The sequence below is a fragment of the Pleurodeles waltl genome, chromosome 9, assembly GCF_031143425.1.
Source record: "Pleurodeles waltl isolate 20211129_DDA chromosome 9, aPleWal1.hap1.20221129, whole genome shotgun sequence".
NCBI lineage: Eukaryota > Metazoa > Chordata > Amphibia > Caudata > Salamandridae > Pleurodeles > Pleurodeles waltl.
Window position 1 is genome coordinate 866,090,041 of NC_090448.1, and position 21,301 is coordinate 866,111,341.

At 42.3% G+C, this 21,301-nt stretch overlaps 1 protein-coding gene across 2 annotated transcripts in view; it reads left to right on the forward strand.

Moving 5' to 3' along the window:
• The window catches only part of SPATA7 (spermatogenesis associated 7), a 408,620-nt gene that overhangs the window by 116,187 nt on the left and 271,132 nt on the right, over window positions 1-21,301 (forward strand). For both annotated transcript variants that reach the window (XM_069208136.1, XM_069208137.1), the window contains exon 6: window positions 7,388-7,518. In XM_069208136.1, the coding sequence (XP_069064237.1) occupies window positions 7,388-7,518 (131 nt within the window). The remainder of the gene's footprint in view (window positions 1-7,387; window positions 7,519-21,301) is intronic.

Genomic DNA, 21,301 nt, shown 5'->3' on the forward strand with positions numbered 1-21,301 from the left:
AACTCATAAGACTTGCCACAGCTGCCTCTCTGGCTGATTGATCAACTGGTGACCAATGACTCTGGTGACAGAGCAGGGAAAAGATCAGTTACTCGACCGCCCTGCTCTCACGCCTTCTAATTGTGGGAGACAGATACAGATAAGACTCTCTAAGAAGAGCACCTTTCCATTCAAGATAATCTAGAGTATGCTATGCGGGAGTGTCCATCCTAGCAGTAACTACACCTTTTCATCTTAATGTCACTAACTCCCCACAACAAGTAGCCATTTTCTTGCCTCGCAGGCAAGGCATGTGGATTGGCTTTGTTGATACGCACCTTGTTTTTGGTGGCACCATTTTATCATGTTGCCCTCTTCCCTTCCTGAGAGGGTGTGCTTTGAACAGTGTTTTTATTCTGATTGAATTAAAACATGCCTTTCTAAATCACACATGTGGTTTAATGCAGGCTTCAATTAGTGCATTACATCTGGTAGACCGTTCTCAGTGACTGACCTTCGCAGAAGTTGCATCTTGTGTCGAGGCAATCTGTACCCCCTAGTTATCTGCATTTTCTGTGTTGGAACTCATCTTAAGTCACGAAGAAACTAACTTCTGTTGATGCCCAAAAATGAATTGATACTGAAAGGTCCTGCACCTCTTGGCTGGACTGGAGCTGTCCTATTAAGTTAAGCCACATTTGTTTCTTTGCACACTCATCTAGTGTTCAAAGCCTGTTGGTACTGATAAGATGGTATTTGTTGGACTTTGTCCTTATGCAGGGTCATCTCCAGTCTTTTTGCTTCCTTCCTCCTATTTTTTTTTCTGACCTGTCACTGTTGGCTCTAGGACTCTGAGCATTTTATCACTGCTGACCAGTGCTAAAGTGCAGGGGCTCTCCCATCTAAAGTTGGTATGATTGGCTTATACATAATTGGCATATTTAATTTACCTGTAAGTCCCTTGTACAGTGGTATCTCTATACCCAGGGCCTGTAAATTAAATACTACTAGTGGGCCTGCAGCGCTGCTTGCGCCGCCCACTGAAGTAGACTTTCAAACCTGTCTCAGGCCTACTAGCGCAGGGCCTGTGTGAGCAGTTTCTGCCACAGGGACCTGGCATCTAAATTTACTTGCCAGGCCCAGAACTCACCTTTTAATACATGTAAGCCACCCCTAAGGTATGCCCTAGCTAGCCCTATGGGCAGGGTGCCATGTATGTAGAAGGCAGGGCATGTGCCAGGTTGTGTGGCCTGTCCTGGTAGTGACAAACAGCTTAACTTGGTGTCTCACTGCTTTGAGTGCTACCTTCTCATAGGATTGCATTAGAAATGCCCTGACTTATGTGTGAGGGGTATTGTCTGATTTATGAGGGATAGCCTAGGCATGTTTGGTATGATTGTGATGGTGATAAAAAATGCTGCGTACTGGTGTAGGTGTATTTTATATTACTATTGCAGAAATGCCACTTCTAAAAAGTGTGCATTTCTCTGTGCTTATGACTGGTGTTTTGCAACTTGACTCCAATCCACGTCTGGGCAGAGTGACAGTTGGGGCTTTGTGCATACTTTTCAGACAGCATGTACACAGGGAGGGTGGAGGTGTCAGAGGTGCATCTTCATACTGAATAGTCTGCCTGGGCTACCAGAAGGGAGAGGTGGGGCACACCTACATTTGTAAAGGCTGTGCCCTGGCCTCACACAATAGGATTGTTTACCCCCCCACTGATGTTTGGAGCCTGTGCTGGAGGAGAGATGGGGCACTCCCCAAACCAGTTTTAACTGGTTGGAACCTCCTCTCCCTACCATTGTAAAAGACTGTAAGGATTGAGTATAAGTACAGGGGAATTTTCTCCACAATTTGGAGGCTCTTAAAATCATCTGGGAGCTGAACACAAAGGACTGGAAGGACTCACCAGGAACCGCCAAGGACTGCTGCTGTTGTGCTGACCTGTGACCTGCTTGGTCATGGTAAAGGACTTGCCACCTGCTTACATCCTCTGTGCTGGCCTGTTGCTGGGCCCCTCCCCTTGTGGGCCTTTTTCTAGGACTCTTGTCCCCGAGGGGCAGGGTGCTGTGGCCCCTGACCCCTGCAATGATTTTCCGACACGAGGAGTGCTTCAACATATAGCTGTGATTAGCGCTCTGGAAAGCACTGCTGCTGTGATGTTGCTAGCGCTTGAAAAGCGCTCTTCCAAATTGTGGCCCGAAATTCACAGCTGCGACCCGGGGTTAATTTAATGCCCAAGCACTTTGAAAAGCGCGTCGTGGTGCCTGGAATCACCGCCGTAGCCCAGGGACGCGTGCTTCACAGTGCCCCCAGGGCAAGGTCCACTCCGTATAGCGCCCCCGGGGCATCAGAAGGCCCTGGTTCGGGCCATAACTTCACCGAAGGCAGGTAGGAGAGGAGGACGCCTCTCCTTGGCTTGCCGAGCCCAGGAGGGCTCTTTGTGGGATCATGGGCAGAGTGGCAGCCTCGCCAGAGGCTCGCCCGTGCCACAGGTCCCTTGTGGACCCCTGACAGAGCTGTGGTTCCCCCCGCCTTGGAAAGCCAGTACAGGCCCGGGGGGGGGGGGTTGGGGGTGGTGATCCCTAGAGATCGTTGGCACCAGGAGGGGCCTGTCACCAATCGGAGGGGGTGCGTGGTGTCCTCCTACGCCGCTTTGAGGACTTTGCCCCCCTCATGAGGGCCGGTTGAGGCCTTGGGCCCGCAGTGATCATGGGCCCCTGGAGAGGCCCATCAATAACACAGAAGAGGCTTGTGCCACCCCCCCTCTGCCTCAGAGGATATCAGAGGCCCCTGTTTAGCGCAGAGGAGCGTCGGGGGGCCTTATTTTGTTTTCCAGGCACTGGAGGTGCCTTTATCATCAGACCAGGTACTTTGAAATGGACAATATATAGCATAGGTTATTTTTAGAGACTTTGTTGATGTATATGTTGCCTACCTAGGTTTATGATGTTTTATATATGTATGCAAATGTTCCTATTATGGGCATGCCATGCTAATATGTTTTTATGACTTGCCATATGGTTTATAATGTTCCTACTATGGGCGTTTATGATATTCTTATGACAAGTGCTTTGGTATAATAACGTGTTTCCTGACTACTGCTTATGTTGCAGAATACTGAGTATCCTGTGTGTTATATGTGACTACTGCTAGCCTGCAGAGTAACTAATGTGTAGTGTTCTAACAACTGCTAAGGTAGCAGGTTACTACTGATATGTGATGTCTGGTCTAATAATTGCATTGTGTACAATATAGTATATTTTCATATAACTTGGTGTTGTGTTTCCTTTGTGGTGAGGATAGTGCATCACATGTGTTGTGTGTGTTGTGCAAACGCAGTACACCTTGCCTCTGGGATAGGCCTGACTGCTCGTGCCAAGCTACCAAGGGGGTTAGCAGGGGGTATCTTGGACGTGTAACTGCCTTGCCCTGACTAGAGTGGGTGGGTTCTGCCTGGCTGTGGTGCATACCATAGCCAACCAGAAACTCCATTTCTAACAGTATTCAAATCTCCCAAGTTTCAGGGCCTTCCACCATCAGTCCGGAGTGGCAAACCAGAACATGCACATTTGCAAGTATCTGTTGGAGGGAAAGCCCAATGTTGCAGTGGGAAACCTACCATTGCTGTCCGCATTAATTATTGCTGCTTTTGCAAAAAAGGAACTTGCTTCCTTTCTGTATTCTTTCGTAGACAAAACAAAAGATGAAGAAAAGTCAACCGTAAAGCATCCAGCAAAGAAGTATATGTTTTGTTCTTAGCCCTTATCAAACATTTCTTCACTTGTTGCAACCACAGATTCTATTTGGGATGAATACCCTTTGTGGGTGCACGAGACTCTGATTGTCAACTTGAAGCATGCATCCCCAGTTGGAGGATGGTTAACATCCTTATTAGAACAGTTGCTGCATATCACTTCTGACCACAATTGTCTTCCGAATTTGAGTCCAAAAAAATCAAAATTCCTGGGCAATTGGTGAAGTATTTTTATAGGTAGGCCAGCTGTCCCTAGGGATCCCACTTTTGTGCCTGGTGCCTAGAGCAACGTTTGCCCCTGACTACTCTCAGGATAGCTGAGGAGTGAGCAGTTGGGGCCCTGAAAGAGTCGTACAGATTGCCCAAAGTCTTCATAGATTGGAAGACATTGGAGGGTAACCATAGAACTATATTACCTTCATTTTTAGTGTACTGAGTTGAAGTTTTTTAAACTTACAATATTTTAATAACTTTTTGATGCTCTATGGGTGGAAGAACCTAATGGATATATGCTGGATCCAAACTGTGATTGGCTAAATGCTGAATATTAAGTTTTTTTAATTGATTTCACCCTTTAATGCACTATGACTTTTTATCAAATACTTTATGCTAATAGAATTTGTTTGTTTATGTGTTTTTGTATGATTTTATCGAAAAATGTTCAGAATGAATCTCGTTGGTTGGTTTGATAGTAATGTTTGCTGTCACCTCATTTCATGTGTGATGTACCTGTTACAAATGTCCACTAAGTTTTAAAGTAATTTTTTAAGTAAATTGATGCTTACCTTGCTAAAATGGTTTCTGGGCTCTTATTGGGGCTCGGTCATTGGATTCATAGTGAGTCCAGGCTAGAATATGCCAATTCTGAATATGGAGATCCCAAAACAACTAGTTTAGGAACCACAGGTTGAATGAAAATGTGAAGTCTGGCTGACAACCTGCTTAGGAAGGTTCAACCAGGTCTATAAGGCTGGAAACAAACACCATAAATAGCCGTGTTTACTATAAAAAGCTGGCATATCTTATATCATTGCCTTCCTACCACTATACCTGGTATCATGGGAACAAAAAGTGCTGCCCTACTACAACTGAGTGTTGATATTCACCAATAGTTCCTTCCTGTGGACCTTCATCTTGTCCTGTGGGCAACTAGCTATTGTCCAGTGGTGAAACAATGCTCTGGAATCCTTTCTATGTAGGTGGCACCTTGTTTCCAGAAATGCAAAGTGCCCCAAATATGTATTGTGCACTTAAATGCTGCCTTCACTCTATCATCCTACCTCAGCTCTGAACTGTACAGCATATAGAGATCTGTTAATGTATAGTGTTTCATAAATGTTCTATACACGAAAAAGGTGTCAATTATAGCTTTTGTAACTGGTGTTTCTGAACAAAGTCAGCATTTTTATGATAAGCCATGACTTGTTGACTGCAGGGGTGACCAGTAGAAAAGGCTAGAATATACTTCAAAACCTTCATGAATTATCCTACCCTAGCTTGTGAAGAAATTGGTGTGAACCGGTGGGGGAGAAGCAAGGAACTGCACTAGTGTCTCAGAGGAGTGGGGCTGCATGCCCTTCTACTTGGTGTGAGGATTCATTGCTCCATAAAGCTGGTAGACTGCTCCCATACAAAAGATTAGAGGAGAAACTGTTTTCTGTCATGCCAGCAGTGTTCATTGAAACAAACTTCAGAAAGAAAGCCAAGGGAGAGTTCCATTATCCACATTATCATAAAGGGTCCCTCCACTTGCTGCAAGTTACAACAAGTAATGAATGTGATTGCTGTCCAGGTGCCTGGATTGTGGAACTAGTTCTAAGAAGCTACAATATCAGTTCAGCATTTTCATCCTGTCACCTTTGAACAGCAGTTCAAGTCCTGTCTCCCTCTTTTAGCTGGACTGCCCCCAATACCACCCGTCATCAAACTCAAAGCCCTCCTTGCCTTCCAGCAAGATCCAGTCATGCTGTCTGGTACTGAAACTATTGCTGTACTCTATAAAAAGTGGAAAAGCCAAATGCAAAAGTTAAGTTAGATTTGACGAGGTTATTGGATTTTTTTAGTGTAAAAAGTACATGTAAAAGTACCTTTTTTCTTGCATTGCAGTCTCTTCCAAAGAAATCACCTGGCCTTTTTTATTCAAGGGAGAGAGACTCTGTTTAATGTATGTAAATGTAATCTAAGTATCGTCTTTTACTTTTTTATGGGGAGTAGCACAATTTGAAATGTACTTGTTTTGATGTGCTTTGAGTTCGTTTCATGCACAAATAATGGAAAAAGTAAAGTATCAGTCCGTGCCCTAATATCTGTTTGCATATTTATTAATTTAGACATTTTTGTAAAGTGCAAGGTGCCACCATCAGATAACCTCAGGGTTCTATAGGTGGTTGAGAAGAAGCAAGTAAAAAGGAATGGGGGGGAGCTAGAGCTGGATCAGGTGGGTTTGTAGCTGTGTTCAGTATTCTTCAGACGTGACCCCACACCTGTTCAGAGTTCTGTTAAAAGCAAGTTTAAAAAATAAAAGAAGCAAAATAATTGCTTTTGTGGTTGGGTTCAGATCTGAGATTAAAGCCGAGGGCGTTTCATAGTCTAGGACTTTGAATTCCCAGGGATCTGCACCCTGTTTCACATTCTTGAAGGCTGGTTGGTTGATCAGATTTCTGGGAGCTCACTGGAGGATCCTAGTTGGCGTGTAATGAGGTGTTATTTTCAGTAGGGTTTCTGGGCTCTTGCCCAGTAAGCTTTATGTAATCTACAGAGGATCTTGAATTTAATCCTGGTGTCCACTGAAGGACAACGTGGCACTTTCAGAGCATGGTTGATGTGGTATTGCTTGCAGGGGTTTAGGTACATTTCGGCTGCCAGTGTGTATTTTACTTTTTGCACCCTACAAATTAGATTCCTGGGAATGCAAGTGCAAATTATGTATATTTGCAAATCTTTTGCCTGAAATTCTGCTTAAAGTATCAGACTTTTTTGGCAAATAAAGCTGATGTTAAGACCTTTATTTAGCAAATTTGTCGGCTCATAAACACTGTGTACTTTGTCGGTGTGTAGTTGTATAGACTTGTGCAAGTAAAAATGCCTATTGTACCACTGGAACTAGTGCTTGATCTGCGCATATCAATATGTAATTTGCTTTCAGTTATGCAAGAAACAACTTAAATGTTCTCGAAGGTGGTTCTGTGAACTTGTGATAAAAGCAATTGATTTTGTGAGAGCATTCAATTCTGGGGCTGCATGGTATTCATGTAGTTCCAAACGTTAGGTATAAAAAAATTAAAAAGTGTCACTTTGTGCATTAGAACCTGAGATTGAGAAGCAGAACCAACACAAAGGACATCAAGGAAAGCACGCAAAAGAAAGCAACTTAAAAAATACAGAAACCTATTTTAAAAACAGATAGTGCAAGGATCCACGAAAATCACATTGCGTAGCAGAATATTACAGTAATTTATATTTGTTGGGTGGCCACAGAACCGGTCTGGTTGCATAGGCAAAAATAAATGTAGTATACTCAGCATACTGAAAATTGATTTTGTGTGTTTACGACTTTCAAGCCATCACCACTTTAAATGTGAAAAGAATATTTTTTATGAAATGTTTTTACCGCATAATTATACTACATTTTCCTTTGGGGTTTTCAAGACAGTGACCAGCAGCGGAGGGAAAAACTAAAGAAGGACATACACCAATTTGAAAAGCTTCTATCACTTGGCTACCTTTCTCGCTCCTGTTCTGCTGATAGTTTAAGATCTAATTCTGCTGTGCCTAAGAAGGTAATTATTTTTACTTGTTTGATTTTGTTTAAACCATTTTGTTACTTTTATGTAGTAGCATGGATAACCTAACTGCTTATTTCTAGGCCTGTTCAAATTATCAATAAACAGGTAAGATAACTCATTAGGGTGGTGCAATTTGAAACCAGTTGAGGCTGGCTCAGCTTGTTGTCATCCTGAGGTTGGTGAGTTGACCATCACGGATATGGGAAAATGTAACAAATATTATCATACAGCACGTTGATAACCAGTTTTGCTGGAAGCACTAAAGGAAAACTATACAAGATAATGTAGTTTGTTGAAAAAGAATGATAGTACCAGAATGGGTCATCAGAGCAAGAGTCATAACATTGGAATAGTAGGGGACAACAGCAATGTTGATTTGCTTGTAGTTCTTCAAAATGCAACTCATATTTGGTAACATTAATGTACTTGATTCCTGCTGCATTGTTTCTGTGCGCAATTCAAAATCTAGATGTAAGATGTTGTTAACTTTTAAAATTGTTTCTCTCTTTCAGAATTGCAACATTTTAATTATTACTGTAATTGACACCTTCTCCAGGTCCACTGTAGGCCCCATGGCTCACTCAGCCCATAGAGTTTGAAAGATTAGATGATCTAGCAGAGAACAATTGTGTTTATTCTCATTAAAATCTCTTTGCATGTGTACGGCACCTGACTGCTTAACCCCAATATCTGCACTAAATATCCTGTCTCAGCTTTACCTTTCTATCACACATTAGTTTGCATGATTCCAGCTCCTTAGATTTTGCAAGGAATCAAAATCTCACAATTGTGCCTATTAATGCCAATTCACTGTTATTCCATGTTCCTTTACGAGGCCATCCATTGTAAAGAAAAAGTGTATCATTCTTACCCAGTCTTCCATCATCAACGATGATTAACAATAAGCGTTCTGGAATGTCCCTTTGTTTGATGTCTGGTTGGGCTGTAGAATCTTTTATGAAATCATTCATAAGATGGCTTCTATAATGAACCACGTTTCTAAAGTATAGTACTTGCTTGTTCCCCACTTTAAGTGCATCCAGCTTTGTTTCAAATCCTTCTCTCAGGAGGAGCTACACACTTACATTTGTTTTAGAGCACTTGGTACCAGAATATTGACGTCTAAATACCGACCCACAACAAAATTGACTGCTAGATCTTACCTTGCACAATAAGGTCAAGGTGAGTAGATGTGGAGTTAGAATAATAAATCTGGTCTTCTCTGTCTGCTTGCCTTGACAGTATTGTACAAGGTGGGCTTTTGCAGTCAGTATAATTGTATCTGATATCTTAAGATGCATTTTTAAAGTAACTGTTAAGTTATTTGTGTTGTGACAAGTGGCAGTGGATTCCAGGTCTCTAATTTGCTCTTGTATGTAAACGTTTATTTTGAAATATTTTATCTTGTTTTTCCTGGTAAATGCCACTCTCTACTTCCTACTAGTCCATCAGTAAATTAGCCTATTACTTTTAGTATGAGTAGATGTTATTACATGGGTTTGTATGACCAATGAATGAACATGCCCATGAGGGAGTTCACTTTTGACCCTGTTTGGATGACTGTTTAGTGCCATAATTTATTTTCTGAAAAGCTTGCATTCACATATGGGGATGATATTTCTCTTTGATTTGAGAACATCTGTCAATGTCCAGGCGTTTGCTCTGGAGCTGTGCCTTTTTACTTCTGCCTCTTCAGTGGACTTACATACCAGCGCTGCAATCCATTCCAGTTTACTTAATTCCATCCTTTTTTACCAGAACTCTGGATCTCATGCTTCTCATGTCTCCTTTTATGTTTAGTCCCAGTGGATAATCTTTAGTGATCTCAGAAGTAAGACTGTAGGTGAACATGGAGAAAATGGAGATTCAAAAGATTTGGGAGAAATACTCAGTAAATATTATCACATAACCCGTTTGTTCTGAGTAGGATCAAGTATCTCATAGAAAAAGTCAAAAATGAGCAGATTCACTTATGTAGTCAAAGGTGTATTCTTTGTTCCCATCTTGAAATACAGATGCAAAGCACAGCTGTGTTTCATCCCCAGGATTATGGGACTTCTTTATGGCGGATGAGAGACACATACACAAAAATAAGCAAATGCTAAAAATACATACATTACATTACTGTGCAGAAAACATATCAAATACCATTCTAGGAACATATGATTTTGAAAACATAATCTTGATCTGACTATTAACAGGATGACTCAGAGAGGATATAGCTTACCTGCTCATTTGAGATTTTTTCTATGAAACCTTGATCCTGTTCAGAACAAACTTGGTTGTTGTGATAATATTTGCTGAGTGCTTCTCCCACATCTTGTGGATGTTTTTTTCGATTCTTCGTTTTTATTTGGAACAGTTAACACAGGGAGTTGAGCACCTGTGTTGCAAAATGATTTGGAGTGCTGTGACTTACACCACAACCATTGTTTGGGAAAAGGGAGATGCCTAAAAAAGCTCAGGCACAAGCAGTTGACAGGATTATGTGCAAGGGAAAGAGATGAGGAAAGATGTAAGGTATGTCCCAGCTAGAGCACAGGAATTTTGCATATACACAATAAACCTTTCATGACTGTATACTGCTAAATATACGATTGACTGTAAATGTTAGAGATTACTGATTATTTTAGATTTTAGGAATTGTGTTAGTCATGAACTCTTGATGAAAGTGTACGTACTAGGCCAGTGGTTCCCAACCTTTTGACTTCTGTGGACCCCACTTTATCAATACTGGGACCCGGGGACCCCCACTGGACCATTTTTGGAATTCGGGGACCCCCCCATTAAGCCATCACTGAAAGATCGAGACCTAATCTATTACTATTATTTAAATTTTTAAACACTGGCGGACCCCCTGAGGAGGCTTCGCGGACCCCCAGGGGTCCCCGGACCACAGGTTGGGAACCACTGTACTAGGCAATTTATTTATTGATTTACTTTTGGTGACTTGTCAGGCACCACATGCTGCTAGCAGCTGCTTCTGAGTGTTTAAGAAAGGAAGGTGATGCTGTTGAAGAATGGGATAACAGTGGAAAATATTAATCAGGGGTAACAAACAGGTCAAGTTCAGAGCATGTAGGCTAGTTGCAATCCAGTTACTAATATGCAGAGGAAAAGCATGGTTATTTTGTGTTAAAAAGTCCAAAATAGGCAGATTCAATTCCCCATGCCCTAATTAAACATTTAGCATCTAGCCTTTCTCAGGTTATTATGCAGTATGTGGATGATTCACAATTCAATAGTCAGTTGACTGAGTGAAACGTATGATGGAACAGGAAGGTTAATTTCCAGTCTGAATTTGTCATGGAGTTGCTGTTGTTGGGAAGGCTTGGTTCCAACTTCTTCAGGGTTTGTTACACATGTTTCCAACATATTCACCCATGCCGTTCTTGTTAAATGGCATAGGATGAACCTGTTATCGGATGCCACTCAGATTGTATGATGAGGTGTAGTTGAAGACTGAATTAAGCACAGCACAGTCCTCTGCTGAGATGGTGCTTGGTTAGCGAGTGTAGATGGCACACTATGGAGTGCATTTGTGGCTTTCAGAGGGTACTGGTGTGTGGAGAAATGTGCTGCCCAGAGATTCCGGTCTTCTAGGGGCACCTCTGAAATTCTCTTTGCTGCTACAGATAGTAGGACTAGTTAAGTGTACAGACACAGCAGCAGTTGTTCCTACCTCCAGGCCTGCTAGCAAGAAAAGAGATGGAGACCTTTCCACTATCTTTTACATAGCCTCATCTACCTAGGGTTGGCTGTTGATAGAAACTAGAAGTCCCAGGGAAAAGTAGGCTTTTTAATTTGCGAACCACTCAAACCTACCTTTTCCTAGCTTTATGATAACAGTGAGGTCAACAAGCCACCCGACTCGAAGGTGTGATGGTCCTTCCCACTTCTGGACGAATTCAGTGAGGTCACGGACAATTTGACTACAGATGCCAGGACATAGAGCAATAGGCCAGTCCCCTTTTCCCTCTCCAGGCACTGCTACTTATGAGGCCTAGGAGTTCATGGGTCCTCTGTGAAAATAGGGCCTTTCCTAACTGTTCCCATCCAGCGAGCTGTCCTGCTGATTAATACTCTGATCTATATGGACCAGGGTAGTGTGCATTGATTCTTCTCTGATACATTAGGCAAGCTTCTCAACCCTTCTTTGGGAAAAATAATGGAGAATTGGTGGTAGGACAGGGCAGCAACCTAGTTCCTCCAGCTTGCCAAAAAGTGAGGGGCATGATTACAGTCCAGTTCCTGTGGGTGAGAGTCAGTCCATCAAAACTATAGCTAATGTAGTTATTGCTGTGGGCCCCCTATGTTCCCTTGTTAGGGGCTACCATTACTCCAAGGGCTAAAAAGGATAAAATACTTGAACACTGACTTAATGCTTGTTTTTAAAAAAAGTGTACCATCTTGTAAGCGATCCATTTCCAATATGGAGGATAATGAGTCTAAACTAGCCATTTCTTGTCCCCTTTAGTTTTTAGTCTCACTAGTGAAAGATGGTTCATGGACATCTGCCCTCAGCCATCTGTCCCCAGTTCCCTCTTGTCATTCTCCCACCCACACTTGGCTGGTGTATAAAGCATCTCAAGAATGATTAGTCGCGTATTTTATAGTCTTTAGAAAAATATATCAAACATACAAATTATGGAAATACAGGGTGTCCAGCCAGCACTCAAGACCTTTTGATTTTGCTGTTTATTTCCCTCTTTTTTTATCTCAGGAATTTGTTTTTGAAATTTTGTCAAATTAAACAGTAATAAGTACTCATAACCTAGCTTATCTCTACAGGTACATGTTAGGAATGAGTCTAAAAGGCAATGTCTGCAGTTGCAAATCACTTATACCATACTATGTATATGGAAACATTTTTTTACATACATGGTAATAAAACGCATTTCATATGGGTGAACTATTAGGTCATAATGAGGTTAAAAGATAAATCAAGCAATCATAATGAACAGGTACCACCATATTGGAAGGGAAAGGATTATATAGTAAAGAAAAAGTAGGAACACAATCATAATCATCATGAACAGGTGCCAGAATTATTGGAAGGGAAAGATTAATAGAGTAAATAAAAAGTAGGAACACAGTGTGCTCTTTATTGAAAATCCCCAGATATGATTTAATTGCAAGCGCCTAGCAGACCTAAAAAACCAAAGGATGGGCCAGGAACTCACCTCTCTACTCAACACCTCCATCACCAGTGCAACCTTCCCCGACGCTTAGAAACACACCAAAGTCAAAACACCATCCAAAAAAAACCACTGAAGACCCTAGTATACTCAAACTACTGGCTAATCTCCCTGCTCCCTTTCCCAGCTAAGGGACTGGAACAAATCATCAACAAGCAACTCATGACTTACCTGACGCAGAACCAGCTACTCAATGCCTCTCGAGCAGCTTATGCAGCGATCACAGCACTGAGACCGCCCTGATTGCAGCCACGGACAAGATTCCTACCCTCCTCGACTGAGGAGAAAGTGTCCCTGATCCTCTTTGAACTCTTGGCAGCCTTTAATACTGTATCCCACCACATAGTGATCAAACGACTCCACCACATCAACATCCAATGGGACGCATTCAGATGGATCACCTTCTTCCTCACCGGAAAAACCCAGAGGATTCACCTACCTCCTTTCACCTCTGAACCAAAAGGCATCACCTGCCAGGCCCCCCTAGAATCATCCCTCAGCCCCATGCATTTTAATGCTTATATGACCCCACTAGCCAACATAGTCAGATCCCACCGTCTCAACATAATCTCCTACACAGGTGACACCCAACTCATCCTCTCGCTCACTGAGAAACCCACCACCATTACAATCAACTTCAAGAGATGCTGGACAAGCATTGCTGAATAAATGAAAGAAAACTGCCTGCAGATAAACACAGACAAGACTGAAGTTCTGATCTTCAAGAAGAGCAGCAATACATGGAATGATTCCTGGTGGCCTTCATAACTAGGACCTGTACCCACTCCCTTCAAACATGCCAGAAACCTTGGTATCATCATTGACAAAAGACTTACCATGAAATCACAGATTAACACAGTCTCCTTTGCCTGCTTCTTCACTCTGCGCATGATTCGTAAATTCTACAAGTGGCTAGCCCCGCACATGACATGAGACGCACCATAGCAACGTCCTTCTACATAGAAATCTCCTCACAACTGCTACAAACACTTCAGACCATACAGAATGTTGCAGCCAGACTCATCCTCAACCTTTCCCGGCGAGCCCACATCACACCACACCACACCTCAAGCAACTCAACTGGCTTCCTGTGCAGAAGAGGTGCGTTTTCAAGCTGCTGAACCATGCACACAAAGTTGTACGCAACCGAGGACCTGCCTACATTAATCACCACCTGCATTTCCCCCAATCGTCAAGAAGACTACGCTCTGCCTCCCTATTGCTTACACACACTCCATGCATATACAGAAGCAGAAGTGGAGTGTAGGAAGCTGAGTTCTAGTTGCAGTACCCCTCACTCCCACTGACCTGACCCCCCCACCACACACACACTGTTTGCCCTGTTTTTTTATGCAACTTTGACTGAAGTGCACTGGGTTCCTGATAACCAGGTCCCCAGTACCAATGTTCCTTCCCCAAAACAAGACAGCTGGTCACTTTATTCCCAGGTGGCCAGGCACTTTAACAACTTTTTAAGTCCCTAGTAAATGGTACCCATGGTTCCTAGGGCATGGGTACTGAAGAGGGCCCCTAAGAGCTGCAGCACAACTTGTGCCACTCAAAGGGATCCAGCACCAACCTCATGCAGGCTGCCATTACATGCTGCGTGACAAGGCGCTCCCAAAAGTGAAAACACTACATTGCACACAGCCTATGTGCTGTGTCCCCTAAACACTGCATGTAAACTTTGTAAATCACCCCTACAGCAGGCCTTACAGCCCTAAGACAGAGTGCATTATATTACGTGTGGACATATCTGCAAGAGCAGATATGTCCCTGCTATGTCTTTGTCGATTCTTAGACGTAGTAAGTGAACAGGGAAACCATTTTAAATGCATATCCTGGGCCCTGGTCAATACGAGTTCCCCAACTACATGATGGCTTCACAGAAATTAGGGATGTTTGATAGCAAACACCTTTTATTAATGAACCCTCAGTGATTTCAGTGATGGATTTATTAATACATACACCCAGGGGCACCTTAGAGGTGCCCCGTGAAAATCTACCAACTGCTAGGTGGCTCACTGACTAATTCTAGCCAGCCTGCCACCAACAGATGAGATTCTTACCCCCAAGGTTGAGAACCTGTGCTCTTTGGAGGTCAGTAACAAAGCCTGCACTGGCAGGGGTGTTACACCGTTACAAAGTCAGACGCCCACCTCCTTTGGTATGCAGCTCTGTCCTTTCTCAGAGGAAGATGCTGACCCCGTGGCTCAGAGCTCATCTGGCAGCTGGGCAGGTGGGAATATTAGCTGCGCAGGAGGCAAGTTGCATTTCCAGGCTGGACACATCCCTAGGGTGTCCAGCCTAAAATGAACGCAACCTTAGGAATTACACCAGCTTGTGTGTGGCTGGATTAGGAATTCTGGGATGGAGTGATTCCCACTCCCCAAAGAAAGTGGTCATCTAGGTGGCATAGTGACCCCAAGGGTAAGCAGCTCATTGGCTACTACCCTTTACCCCCTTAACACCTCCTAAATTGAGTATTTAGGGGACCCCCTGATACATGGAAACAGATTTTCACTGGACACAAAAGGAGTGGGCAAGATGCCTGCTCGCCAATGAACCAAGGAACACAACAGACTTGGCTCCAATCCTGCCAGCCTGCCTGCTGCACCAAACCCTCGAGGAGCAACTGACCAACTGCCACTGCAGCATCAAGAAACCAGTAGAGCTGCCACTGCTCCGCACATCGCCAAGAACTCCCTTGGAGCAGAGGAGCTGCTTCCTTGCATCTGCAGGCAGGCCAACAAAGAACAGTAAGGACCAGAACCCCCAAAAATCCTACATTGGACATCACCACTGCACTGGAGCTGCCTAGCCTGATCTAAAGTGGGCCAACTGTGTCAGCGTTGTTCCCAGGCCCTCCAGAAATGAAGCCCACCTTGACTTTGCCCACTGTGGACTTCCCAATGATGTCTGCAACCTGTTTCTGCAGACCCACCTTCACTGTGACCTCCTCCATTGATGGAGACCCGACAGTCCTCTGCACCCAGATGCCCAAGACCAAGAAGAAGAGGATGACTGGTGCCCCTACATTCTCCAAGCTCGTGAGACCTGAGCCCACTTGTTGGTTCGGCCGGACTGGATCCCTAGTCCACGCCTGCGTCCTATTTCTTTGGACCCCCTCCACCACGAATGCCACCAGTGATGGACCCGAGGGTCCAAACCACCTATGCACTCAGACACCCCGGATCAAGGAGAAGAGGTCCACGGGTGTCTTTGTCCCCGAGCATCAACCGAACCCCCTTGGTGGTTCACCTGAACTGCACTCTGTCCACCCCTGCAGTATCTTTGTGACCAGACTGACCCCCATAGACTTACACGGACACCCGATGCTGAACTGCACCCTATGCCCCACTGCCGTCCGAGGTGATCTGTTCATGTGGCCTAGGACCCTGCCCTGTACTCACCTTAACTCCAGAAGATTGGTCTCGTAAGTTGCTGTGAAGTACGTGTTTTCCATATATATTTTTGCTTCCATAATGCAAAATTGCAGCTGCAGAAAAATTCACTGTCGACTTTTGAAAACTCAAAAAATCCTATCTCCAAAAGTACTCTCCTGATTCCAAGAGATCTTGGTATCTACATTTACATGAAAGTATGTGTTATTTTATTAATTGGTGTCAGATTTCTTTATTGAATGTGTGTCTCACTGCCTGTGTGTGTGTGTGTGTGTGCCTTACATGCATAACACTACCCTCTGATATATCTAACTGCTCACCCATGCTACCACAAAAGAGAGCATATAGTATGTCAGTTGTGCCTCTGTGATACTTTGGGGGTTGGCTTGGACTCTTTGCACAGTGTACCTCTTTTTGGTCCACAATATAAAGAGCCAGCTTCCTACATGGAGGACATGCCTTCTCCCGCATATCTGGCAAAAACCTGAAACAGCCTCCCCATGCATCTCCTGACTATCACCTCTCATCTGGAATTTCATAGAGTCCTTAAGACCTGGCTATTCAAATGAGCCATTGAGACCTGCAAACACCTAGATACCCTCTATGGTGATTAATCGTGATTTACAAATCCTGTTTGATTGGAAGCAGTCCAAACACAGTATAGTAAAGAATTGATTTACAATAGACTGCTGTACATCAGTACCATACCCACATCACCCCTTCTCCTCAAAACATAAGTTGATGAAAAGTATAACTTTTGAGCAAGAGTGTCAATGTTAACTCTGTCCACCGCTCAGTTATCAGCAATCCATACTAAGTTGATTGACAATTCAAGTAGAATATATTTTCTACAACCATCTGTTTTAGGATGTGATATTAAAATTGGCCGGTGTCTCTGAGATTTATTATTTTTAAGAGCTACGGCCATGAATGCTGAATTTCCTCTGTGACAATAGCTGATCATGTTTTTAATGTTGTGATGCAGGATATTTAAAATGTGATTGGTACGGTTTCAGCTTTTCATTGAGATGATTTGTTTCACTGCAGATGTTACATTAAAAGGCTTTTTCAGTGCTGAGAAACACAGATTGCTTCATCAGTGGGAGGAATTTGAAATAATGATCTTTGTCAAGAGGCTTGTTTATGAGTAGGTCTCTTGCTCCAGGATCATGTGGTGAGATGTGACCTGTCTACTTGGTGAAGGTGAAAGAGCAGGGGAAGTCGCCAATGGACAACAGATGATGTTTTCGTTCTTATTTTATTTCCACTCCTAATTTAACCTTCCTTAATGTCTTCTAAGATCACCATCTTCCATAATTTCGATATACAGCAACACAAAGCAGTTGCAACCTATTTAGCCCTGGTTATAACCTTTTGATGAATGTAAGGAATGAATTTCCCTTTCACTCCCTATCTTTGTTTCTAAACATATTAAAGGGTCAGGAAAGACCTTGTGGGGGCTTGCCAAGATTGGGTAGTGCATATGAAACTTTGGCTTTTTTGTGTCCAAGGACTGGTTCAATGCAAAATTGAGACTTGTTCAAAAAATGCATATTCTAGTCATTGATTGATCCACAGTATACTTTTCATGTTGCACAGTCCCAGTTCCTACAGTATCAATGGTTGCTTAAGGAAAACCAAGAAATCATGGGAGACGTTCCTCAAGGTCCCATGAGCATCTGCTATGTTATCTGTGATGCTGAACTTAACAATGGGCAGTAATGCTAGCACCCATAAAAGTAGGCAGCAGTCGCAGAAAAGTTTGCTTGCGAAACTAAGGAAGAGGGCGGTGGGGCTGAAATACGTGTTAAAGTTTGGATCATGGCACATAGAAATGTTAAAGCATTGACAAATGCTAGATTTAAATACGTGACTTGTTTAATACTGAATAAAATGGAGCATTACAATTTTAAAAAATTGCTAGGATCCGATAAACAAGAACTCATTTGGCCTATCTACTTGGACTCTCACGGATAGGTACACCGTACAGGCTAAAAGAGAAAGCAACAATGTTGGCTCTCACTTTAGCTATGCACAGGATAGCAATAAAGTGGCTCAGGTCAGAAATGCCTCGCAAAGACTACATGTTGAGGGACCTGACTGTGAGCGAAGAAGTCTGCAGGAAAACGATTAAGAATGTCTTGCTAGAATGTGATCTGATTGACTGAAGAACATTTGTCCATGGCTTCTGTACCCTACCGTTATGCTCTGGTCCTGACTTGATATTCATATGTGATAGTATTGATGAAATGTCGATTGACGGATAGGAACAGGTGTGATTACACTAACACCCAAGGACAGAAGATACTTTTATTGAAGTGGCTTATGTAGTGGTCTTAACCCAAGCGGATAAACTTATTGGGGTGTCGCTTGATTGCGTATGCTCAGACCAACATGAATGTAACCTCTCTGCGCTCTTTAATGATTGTTTCTTTTTCTTTAAATTTGTGTGTATACACGTGTACATTGTTGTTTAAAATAATGAAACAAGTGCATAAAAATGGGCAGGAAAGGTTGTTCTGAGAGAGCACCTCGTTTTTGCAGATGCTGAATTGCTGTTGCGCAGCTTAATATTGATGAACTGTGTGGTGGAGGGTCTACACCCATTATATAAAGCAGGTTAAATTAATCGTGCACTTTGTGAACAAATGAAGAGAACGTTAGAAAAGAAAAACACTTTTCTTTAGAAATACATAATTGTTTATTTAATAATGGCTAACGTGTTTAGTGTTCTTTCAAAGACCGTTATGGTTTCTCTGCACGATTACTTAATTGGATATAATTAAGAAAACAACCATACTCCGTTTTGACGCCTAGATCGGATCCTGAATTTGACATTGAAGCCAAATAAATGTCAAAAGAGTTCGTCTAATGCCAGGAAGCAATTCAATTAGATATCTTATAGTCCTTGGCATCCTTAGTCAGTAGACCTGTCCTTGTGTCTCCTTGCATTAGTTTTCATCCATTAAATACAAAAGCAGTTTTTTTAGATGAATTTATGTATATGCCAAAACGTACAGCAGTGCTAAATACATTCCCAATCAATCGTCCTACCAATGTATTTATACAAATAATGTGCTTGCTACTTCACTAATATATGTTATATGCCCATCTTTTCTCTGTAAACACGAATTAATCTCGAATGTTTATTTCAAGAAGTGAAAAATATATCCACAGTTAACTCTTACAGATACATGCAGTGAAAACCCTAGCAGTTAAGATAAATAAGCGTTTTACTGTTATGAGAACACTTTTTTAAAGGGGACATATCTGGGACTGCTGTATGGTATTAAAGGTCAATGTGCGCTGTTCTCTTAACTGTGGTTTTAGACAAAATACTGAATGGAAATATTTTAATTGTGCATCATGCAAATACTATTTCGTTTCTGATTGCTCTTATCAAACTTGCTGAGAAAAATCTGGGCACATAAACCTTTGGAGGTTGTAGTCCGTCCATTCCAGCTCAAAGAAGCTGACAGCTAGCGAATTGCTTCAGTCGTTGGGTACTAGATGCGAATTACTCAATTGATTACTATTGCATTTACTGAATTTTTAAAATCTTGGAAATCATTAATTTTCATTACTTTCACTTTGGATGGAAAAAAAAGTGATTGCAGCAACAGAAGTGTTATTATCCATGTTGATATGATATCTGTATTGTAATAGCCTGCTCTGTATTTTGCCTCTAAGAATGCAAGTTAAGAGACCTCGCTAACCACCAAAAGAAAAAAGGTGCACCACTACTTTTTCAAGTGGCTATGATCTGATGAGCAAAATCTTTAAGGCAAAAAAAGTGGGTTTTTTTCCACTGCCAACAGATATGTGTTAATCGCCTCCAATTGCTAGCAGATCAAACTGTCTATAGGGGATACCCGAGCGTGGGTGGGGGAAAGGGAATTCACTGGTAGACTCTGTCCCAAAATGTCTGATCCTGCATCATTCAGGCAGGATGTGGGTAGTTGGGTCATTCCTCTGAAACACTACTTATCAGATTGCCTCTATCCAAATTTATATAGGGAGGTTGGAGTTGGTTAGAATTTGTTCATTGAGAAATAGAGTTTATTTTGCATTACAGAGATATCACGGAGATATAGCCGGATGTTCGACCATGTTGCTGAGTCTACTGTGTCTCTGAACTCTTCATGCAAACTTGTGATTAATACATGGGGCTTATGTTGTATTATTAGGTCCTAAAATTATGAAAGATATTTCTTGTTATGTTATGGGCATATTTACTGTCTTCAGTTCATTATGAGGTTCCTTTTAAGGTGCCACTTAATTGGCAAAATGTTCTTATTTATAGATTTGAATGACATTCAGTCATTTTGAGAGAATGCCGAAAGAAGAGAAGGAGGGAAATGAATGAGATGAACTCAGTCTCCTCACATGAATGTCTTGAACTCCTTTTCTAACCAGCCTGTGTCAGTATTTGTAACCCTGGAAAATTGGGTTGCCAAGGATTTAAGTATATTTGCTCATACACATGTCTTTAGTGGGGTGGTAATCTCTTCCCAAATTTGAATGTTCCTTCTTAGAATGTTTAACCTGACTTTCTTGAAATGCACAGATTGATTATACTTGCAGACAAATCTGGAAAGTCTGCATTGGTTCATCAGTGCATACGGGGACGGTCTTGGCTTGACCCCAGAAACTAAATATTCTTCGGAATGCCAGAGATGATTAGATGGGTTGTTAATTGGAAATGGTCACCTACTGTTAACATTTGATGTAAATGAAACCCTATAGTCTACAGAACCTTATAGTTCTGGATTTCTTACAAAACAATCATTGCATTGAGCTATTACCTCAAATTGGAATATGCAACTGTTATTCAACTGGCCTTTGTAACGGTGTCTGGGCTCATCATTCCACACTAGATCACACGCAATGACCTAAAGGACAAACTCTCTTGTCAACATTATTATTCAGCATTGATCTCTGCCCCTAACACCCTTCGTAGTCATGATCATATAATACAAACATTCTTCCTGCGCATTCTGAGTAAACAGATGATTACACTTTTAAATGGCCTAAAGCTTTCCTATTCTCTGTGACACCTCCCCAGAACTGCTGACTAATTCCAAACTCTGCTCATCCACTGTGCACAGTAAGATAGACCATTAGTCAGTGATCCAAGGCCACATCAAGAGCAACATTGTGAACCATACGTGACTC